The following is an 8,892-nucleotide window of genomic DNA, read 5'->3' as shown; positions in this document are numbered from 1 at the left end:
TCCAGGTGAGCAGGGAACAGCCAGAGCAGCGTGCAGGGCCTGGGGATCCTGACACCACCCTGCATTGGGAGCAGGGCACCTTTGAGCTGCTCTGGAGCATTAGGCCACTGATGGTTCCTTGGGATAGCTCTCCTCTGCTTTAGATTTCCTCCATGGGTTGCTCCCTGCTCGTGCTGTTTCCCTCCGTTAGATCTTGTTGCCAGCATGACTGCTGAAGGTTAAATCCCAGGTTAAGTGCCTTGGGGTGTATCTCAGACAGGTGAGGGAAGTGTCCTTGGGCAATGGGTCTTTGGAAAGAAGAGTGTTCTTCTGGGAGGTGAGGTGGCCAGTGCTGCCTGGGCCTGTCTGTGAAAGCAAAAACTGATACTTGGGTCAGAAATTGATGATCTTTTTAACTGATGGCAAATCAATTACTGTAAACAAATCCATGTGAAGAAATAAATACAGAAGTAATGGCTTGGCTTTCATCACTGAGCACTTAAGAAGTGCTAATGATTTGAAAAGGCACGACAGAAGAGATCTGAAGGAAAATGGCAGTATCAGATTTATTTTCAATTTTCATCTGCTTCAATTAGAATTAAATCTGAAAAATGAAGACAAATACCTGCACATAAGGAGCATGGTAATAGCTCAGTGGCTTGTCAAGGAGAGCTTGGGTTTGCACCTACTACTTGCTGCTGGTTTTGACTGGAATTTTGTTCCATGTGACTGGGCCAGAGAGGTTCTCTGTAGGAGCTGACCAGCACAGGACAGATGGACCATTCTGAGTCCAGCCCTTGTCTGCTGGGTTAAATCCTAAGAAACTGCAGAAAAGTTTCTTCTCAAAAGCCTTGATTCACAGTAAAAAGTGGAGTAAAGAGTGGTCTGTTACTTTCTTGTAAAGACTAAGTATCATGGCAAAGATTGGAAATACAAAGGCAAATTCACTCCTTTATTTCCTGTTTTAGAGGGAACATGTGCCTCTGCTTTATGCTGGAATCAGCCTGAACCATGGCACAAGGAATAGAGTAACCTGTCTTCAGCAGCAGGAAAATGGACTTGGGCCATTGAAAGGAAAATCCTTGGAGAAGCAACTTAAACTGGGAAATTACTCTTCAGAGAGCAGCACTTCCCTTAAATACATCTTGATCCTTTTTCTTGCCATCCAGCAAGATTGCTGGTTAATGGAAGTTATTCTGAGATTTTTCTGTTTGCCATCAGAGTCCAGATAATACAGTTTTACACCTCCTCAGTTCACAATAATCTGACTTTTTAATAACTGTTTCAAAGAATGTATCATCTTTATTATATTCCTGCTTGGTACTGGGAGGGTTCATATTTCCCTACTACAAGCTTCTGTATCTACGTGGTGGTTGCATGTGATGTCTCTGTGAATCTAAAAAGATGTTGCAGTAAAAGCATGGACTTTATCAGTGAAGGAAATTATTTAGGAAACATGACAGTGTTAAAAAGGAGATCAGTCAGCTCTTGTGTTTTGTGTTTGGAATTGATGAAAGATATTGCTAAATGCTGCTTTTGGGGTGGTTGTGTTTTTAGACAGCAGTGGAAGCATACAGAACTCCTGTGTCTCTCCTTTCTGCAGCTCCAGGGTGGTTGATGGAGTTATGATTCTCCCTGTGCTGATGGTGATGGCGTTCCCGTCTCCGAGCTGGCAAGGTGAGTGTTGTGTGGGGTCACTTTCCTCCGTGGTGCTTGGAACCTCTTCCACCACTGCTCCAGTGGGGCACTGGGTTTGGAAAGTGACTTCTGGAGCTGCTTTACTCGGCTGTGTGCCCGTGAAGCTTTTCTGACACACAGTGTGTTGAAGGTTTGCCTCAGAAAAAGGGGACTGGTATTTCCAGTGCCATGGAAAGGCAGGAATGGTTCTGTTGAAGATCTCTTGGATGTTTGATGTGATGTGCACTCCCTACTTTGCAAACAGCCTTTGGAAAGCATTGAACAAAGGCGTTCTGGGAGTAAAATTTTTAAATTTTAAATTTTTTGGTTTAAATTTTTACTTGAGAGAGGTCTGTGTCTCTGTGTGTGCTGTGGCATATCTTTGTCATGCTGAAACAGCTGAATTAGAATTGTTGCGGCCTACTTAGCGGTTCTTCAGCACTACCTGAAAACAATATCACTTCCCTTAAACAGATTTTATTGTCTTGTGATTTTGTTACCTCTGACTGAAGCTATTGAGAGCAGGATGATGTTTCCTCCTGGGCTCTTCCCTTTTGCAGATGATGAACGGAAGCTGAAGATGGTTCCCTATGAGTGTGTGTGTGAAGGCACGTCCTGTGGGAATGGGGATCGGTGCCAAGGCCAGCGCTGCTTTGCGTCCCTGAGCATTAATGACGGGGCTAAGGTTTACCAGAAAGGCTGCTTCCAGGTCTATGAGCAACGGAAAATGACGTGCAAAACACCTCCATCCCCCAGCCAGGCCGTGGAGTGCTGCCAGGGACACCTGTGCAACATGAACATCACTGCACAGCTGCCCTCTGCCAAAGGTGAGAGCGTAACTCGCCTGCGTTTGGAGAAAGAGGAGGGGGTTGGCTTTGATGTGCTGTGCTGGGAGGGAGATGGCTCCAGTGCTGGCTGAAGGAAGGGTTTGGTGGGCCCAGGATGCCCTTTGTGCCCTGGTCCCCAGCTGGGGGCTGCTGGCACAGCTCTGATGCCATGGCTGGGCCAGTGAGGGGCTTGCAGCGTGTGGCTGGGGTCAGGGTGGAGCTGCTGCCTGTGAGAAGTGGCTCGGTGCAGCTGAGGACACACCCTCGGTGCAGGTGTGCTCACACCTGCCTGTGGCACAGCCTCTCTGTCACACTGGGGGGATACCGAGGGAGGGGTTGGTGTCACTGCTAGTGAGTTTAAAGGCTTCCTCTGGGAACCTGCAAGTTTATTCTTTTCTCTTTCTTTTCCCACCTTTCTCCTTCCCCTCTCTTTTCCAAGGGCAAACCTTTCAAGGAGAATCTGCAGGTTACAGCATGGAAACATTAATCATCGTTATCCTGGCTCCTGTGGTAGTGTTGATAGTTTTTTCTGCAGTAGCTGTGCTGATCATTCGGAGAATACAGAAAAACCACATGGAGAGGCTCAATTCTCGGGATGCAGAGTATGGCACAATCGAGGGCCTCATTGCCTCCAACGTGGGGGACAGCACATTGGCAGTAAGTGACCTCCCTGTGTGCAGGGTGTGAGCTTCCCTCTCTTCCTTCCCTGTGGCCACATCACTGACAGCATGTTTTGCTGCCAGGGGGTGTCACTTGGCCTCAGGACTTGAGTGTGCCCTTTCTGTGCCCCCAAAACTGTAGTATGAATGAATTTTAACCAAAAGATGGGTTTGGCAAGTGTAGGTCCTTTGACCTGGAGAATTGCTCTAAACTGTTTGTGTTCCTGGAAACAATGTCAGCACATCAAAACAGAGTGTGCCTGAGTGTGGGGTGGCCTGAAGTAATGGGACAGGTGAAGAACTGTGCTGCATGTTTGGTATGCAACAGCCTGAAGGGTTGGAAAAGACGTGATGCTAGGTGAGAAATTAAATACAGATAATTCTGGTGTTTGAAACCTGCCATGATCTCGGTAGCAGGACTGGGATGACTGGGATATCAGTGACATTTTGCTGATGAAAGAGCAGTGGGAATTGTAAGAAGTGTTCAGTGCTTACTCAAAGCGCAGTTTTCAAATTATGCTCTTGCTCATGCTTTCTCTGGAAAATGTAATGAGCTGAGAAGTGTTCCCTTTGTGCAGGGTGCCTGTCCCTTCCCCTCTCCCTGAGGCCAGAGCACAAAAGCCCCAGCAGCTGTCCCTCACTTTATCTGAGCAGGGCAAGTAAAGCTTCAGATGGAGTGGTTGTTTCTGAAGCAGTGCAGAGTTTTCTTCTCCTTGCATTGCTGAGATAAAATGTCCCCAACATCAAGAGGCTGGAAAACATTTGCTATTTTTGTGCTGTCCCACCATAATGGGCTTTCACTGTAGGGTTGAAGAGGGCCCCATGTCTGTTAATTTATTTTTTTTTTATTTCCTTTGTTTGTAATGGCTCTGGCTCTCTTTGATCAGCACACAAAGCTGGATTCCATGTTACTGGTTTAAAACAGCCAGTCTTGATGTATCCACCATGGCCCAGGCATGTGTGCAACTGGTGATCCATCCTTAAGCACTGACTTCTTCTGTCTTACCTGTGTAGGATCATCTCAAGCCATTTGCAGACCTTTTGTACTTCTAGTTATTTAATGTTACTTGGAAATGGTGATAAAACCTGCGAAGAGTAGATGAAAATGCTGTTTCAAAGAGCTGGGAGGAGCTGGGAGCTGAGGGCTTGGTCTGGTGGAGCAGCCAGCCCTGCTGCTCTGCCTCCTGGTGTGGCTGATGCACAAAACGTGATTGGCAGTTCCTGTGCCTAAATGTTCATCTAAGCAGAAAGTCTTCTAGATTCCTGGTTTTCTTCTCCATTGTGTTTTAAGTCACTGGCTTTGTCACATATTAGGTAAGTTTACATTTAGGATTAGTCTCTGCAGTGTAGCAAGTGCTTAAAGCCCTAAGCTGCTTAGTGGGCATGGAAGGAGCTCTGGCCTCTTCATATCTTGTTTTTACAGTTGCTGTAGATAAGTTCGGGCTGTTTTTTTGTTTTTGTTGCTTTTGTTTTGTCTCTGATGCAAGCATGAAGGAAAATGGGCCTTCAGTTCATGTTAAAACATAAGTTAGTCTCTGTCACTCCTAGATTATCTTTTTTTTGGGCACTGGTTAAGAGATTGTTAGAGGAAATGAGACTTCATGGATATCTGGTTCAAGGGCAGCAATGTGGTTTTCTGGAAATAATAGTTTGATTACACTTAGGCTTTTTTATCCTATTTTCCTTTGTAAAGAAAGAGTCTGATAATAGTTGTTAATGCTTTGAACTAATACAAAACTCCTGGCTGTAAAAGTAGCTGGGCATTAGCATTTTATAAGGCTAATGGGGTTTTAACATTCAATCAGGATCTTACTCATGTTTATTATAAGCTTCTAGCTCAAAGTCTGCTTTCTATGCACTAAAAGTATCAGAAACTGATAAAGCTTTTAAGAAACATTTGTTACAGAAGTTTTTCTGGAATATCAATGACAAATCTTGTGTAGGTGATGCTGGTAAATCCCCTCACCTCGTTTATTTGAAAACTGGTTTTGGTTTTAAATACCTGCACCGAGCTTGAATCAGTATCAGAAACAGAAGTGAGAGGATGTAAGGTTAAGTAAAAGAGGAGTGAAGCACTGAAAAAGGGTGGGATCTCATGACAGAGGGCAGCTGCTAGGCCAGGAGGGGGCTTCCAGTGCACAGACATCCATTGTCATATGTTTATTGCACTCACTAAACAAATAATGACTTACCAAACAAATGCTCCCGAGTGACCAAGTGACATCCCCAGAGCCACAGACATCCCCCCAGCTTTAATGTGACCTGTCCTTTGTGCATGCAGACAGGGAAAATGGGGGTTTCTCATGGGTTCTGAACTTCTGCTGTTCCTTCTGAACAGGATTTGTTGGACCATTCCTGCACATCTGGAAGTGGCTCTGGACTTCCTTTCTTGGTGCAAAGAACGGTGGCTCGCCAGATCACACTTGTGGAGTGTGTAGGTCAGTGTCTTCTGGGTGTTTATTTTTTTGTAGGGCTTAAGTGTTAATTTTAAGGATTAATTAAATTTTTCTTCAGCATATTTTCATTATTAATTGAGTAGTGTTAAATTTGAGTTTAGGAAGTATTTGGGTCAAAGATACCTGGAGGCATTGACATTGAGCCAGGATGGTGTGCAGGCACTGAAGAGGTGAGGAAGCCATTGGGGTAAAAAGCTTGGCTTGCACACTGTGTGTCCTGATCTCCACAGGACAGGGCTTGGTTTTGGTGGGGTTGGTGGTTTTTTAAATCCTTTTGTTGTTTGTGGATGGATTTGGGTTTATGCTTTCTTTAAATCATCATTTTGTGTTTCTGCAGGGGCTGTTGGTGGAATAGAAATGTAAAGGCTGTATCCCCAGCATTACATTTCCTTCCTGTCCTCCTCACTGCAGAACTCACAGCCTTGTGTTGTGCACGCTGCCCTTGCCATGTGCTGCCTGAGTCAGTTCAGCTGAAAAAGCACTTTGGTAGCTGGTGGCTGAATGGTGGTGACACCTCCCAGCTGGAGCTCTGTGTCCTGCACTGGTGTTGCACTCAGAACAAACAGGGGAGATGAGGGATGCTGGAGCACAGTGTGACTCCAGTGATCAGAGGTGCAGGCAGGGGTGATCAGACCGCCTGGTGTGATATTTGGGTCTTGACAGTTGAGTTCTGCCTGCTGAAGGCTGTTTGTTAGCTGACAGCTTCTCCTGTGTTTTTTCCCCCACCAGGAAAGGGCCGTTATGGAGAAGTGTGGAGGGGTCAGTGGCAAGGAGAAAATGTTGCTGTGAAGATCTTCTCTTCTAGGGATGAAAAGTCCTGGTTCAGGGAAACTGAGCTGTACAACACTGTACTGCTGCGGCACGAGAATATTTTAGGTGAGTAGGACAAGCACATTCTGTGTGTCTGGTGTAAAGGTGAGTTACCTGGACAGCTCACCTGTGCAGCACTGCACACTCACCAGGCAGCTCACAGGCTCTAGGTTCTAGTGTTGTGATAAAGAGCTGAAGAGAAATCTTCATGGAGAGACTTCAGGAGGGACTGAGTCTGCAATGGGGAGTGTGTCACAGCACCTGTGACTCCTTGCTCTGCAGTATGGCAGCAGGAAGCAGTTAATCAACCAGAGGAATCAGGTGGTAGCACCCAGAAAACAGTGGAGGTGCCACAGACCCCTGTGGAAGGGACTGGCTCTTGCAGCTCTCGTTGCAGAGCCTGCACTGAGTGTCAGGGGAAGCTCTGGTGGATCTGTGTTGGGTTATAATCTCAGTTTCCCTGCAGAAATGTAGGGAGAAAAGGTGGGGGGGAATTTATAATGAGAGTCAGGGATTTGTATACTTTTCCTTATGGCTAAGTAAAGTGTAATATGAATCCAGTATTCTCTTCTGTTTAACTGTTCTGCTCAGGGAGAGAGTAAGCTCTTCTGGTGTTTAAACTTCAGCTGTAGCTGCATGATGTATCTTTTTTCCCTGTAAATAGGAAAGTAAATGAACCTTGCTCATCACTCATACCTTATGTGCTTGGTTCTGAGAACTGGGAAGGTGGTTGGGTTGTGTTGGGCCATGTCTGAGGTTTAATCAGCCCTTTGACTCCTAATAGACATGCCCTTCTGTCACTGGTGTGCCACCTCTGCAAATAAAGCAGCAGCACATTTTCTGAGCACTGACACTGCCTCACCCAAAATCTGGCTTCAATCGGTTTTCCTTCAGCTCCTTTTTCTTGCTTCCTGTCAGAGAATGTTCCCTGGCTCTAGCTCACCCTGCTAGATATTTGTGTGTTTCCTGAAGCAGTTCCTTTGTTACTACAAAAATAATTTGGTGGCCTCCTGAAATGTGAATTACTGAACTTCCAAGAGAGCAAGTGGCTTGGCTGAAATTGCATTGCATATTTCCCTTGGTGCTCTGCCTGCGTTTAGTCTTTCCTGATAACTGTCAAATTTCTTGGCTATTTTAGAGACTTCTTTTAGATGCAATATTAAACAATATCAGAGATTATAGAAATGTCACATTCTGCACAAGTCTGACATTAGAGAGAAAGCAGTGGGTGTTCTTTCTGACAAATGTATGTGAACTTTTCATAAACGTGATTTGTTCCTTGGATTTGGGAGTAAAACTTGTTCCCAGCTAAAGCTGTGGTGGTCATTTGTGGATATATGCAGAGGTGAATTCCTTCCTTCCCCTGAATTTGGGGTCCAGTTTTAAGATATGACATTTTTGAAGGCAGTTCTTGAGGTTCACGAGTTTTGAACAGAAAATTTTCTCTGTTTCTTTGTGGAAGATCATTGTGGTTGGGCTACACATTTAACCCTTTCTCAGCAGCCTGCACTGGCTGCCTGTGGGCTCTAAAAATGGAAATGGTTGTTCATGGCTTGATGTTTGAGGTGTTTCTGCTTTCCAGTGTCACCCTCTCAAGTGGGCAGGGGCAAATGTGCTACAGACTTGGGGTCTTTGTTTGACTGGGAACTTCCCCACCCCCAAGTCCTTCAAAAAGAAGGAAAGAGAAAAATATTTTTTTAAATTGTGTGGTCCTAACAAGTATTTTTTTGGTGTGACTGACAAATATATAAATGGGTTCTTGTGAATAGATGTGAGTTAGAGTTCCAGCATTTGTTGCCTTTGTTTCCATCACAGCAGTACCTGCAGTGTAGTTGTAATTAAACAAGTTGTTTACCTGCATTGCAAGAAGGGCCAGCAGGACTGATTCACCTTATCTCAGAGTATCCAGAGCTGAAGGTCCCACAAGGATCGGGTCCAGCTCCTGAGTGCCTGGCCTGTGTGGGTGGAACCCACAGCCTTGGCATTGTCAGCACCCTGCTCTGGCTGAGCTGCTCTCCTTGAGTCTCGGAGGAGCTCCGTCAGTTCACGACCTTGTTTCTCCTTCTTCCTGTCCCTTTAGGTTTTATTGCCTCTGACATGACTTCCAGGAACTCCAGCACGCAGCTGTGGCTGATCACTCACTACCACGAGATGGGCTCTCTGTACGACTACCTGCAGCTGACCACGCTGGACACGGTGAGCTGCCTGCGCATCGTGCTGTCCATCGCCAGCGGCCTGGCGCACCTGCACATCGAGATCTTCGGCACGCAGGGCAAGCCGGCCATCTCCCACCGCGACCTCAAGAGCAAGAACATCCTCGTCAAGAAGAACGGGCAGTGCTGCATCGCCGACCTGGGTGAGCGCGGCCCCGCTCCTGCGGGGAGTGACGGTGGTGGGTGCTGCGGCCACAGCAGTGTGGGGGAGCCCTGGGAGGGGGTGTCTGTGAGGCTGGAGTGATCCCGGGAGAGATCCGGAGTGACCCTG

The 8,892-nt window shown here is 46.3% G+C and overlaps 1 protein-coding gene across 3 annotated transcripts in view; it reads left to right on the top strand.

The window, feature by feature from the left end:
- Positions 1-8,892, top strand: part of ACVR1 (activin A receptor type 1) — a 45,786-nt gene that overhangs the window by 26,088 nt on the left and 10,806 nt on the right. For all 3 annotated transcript variants that reach the window (XM_015635176.2, XM_015635177.3, XM_015635175.1), the window contains exons 2-7: positions 1,583-1,656; positions 2,217-2,483; positions 2,923-3,140; positions 5,481-5,580; positions 6,328-6,474; positions 8,489-8,764. In XM_015635176.2, the coding sequence (XP_015490662.1) occupies positions 1,605-1,656; positions 2,217-2,483; positions 2,923-3,140; positions 5,481-5,580; positions 6,328-6,474; positions 8,489-8,764 (1,060 nt within the window). In that variant the 5' untranslated portion in view covers positions 1,583-1,604. The remainder of the gene's footprint in view (positions 1-1,582; positions 1,657-2,216; positions 2,484-2,922; positions 3,141-5,480; positions 5,581-6,327; positions 6,475-8,488; positions 8,765-8,892) is intronic.

The sequence above is a fragment of the Parus major genome, chromosome 7, assembly GCF_001522545.3.
Source record: "Parus major isolate Abel chromosome 7, Parus_major1.1, whole genome shotgun sequence".
Classification (NCBI taxonomy): domain Eukaryota; kingdom Metazoa; phylum Chordata; class Aves; order Passeriformes; family Paridae; genus Parus; species Parus major.
This window is presented reverse-complemented; position numbering and strand designations above follow the sequence as displayed.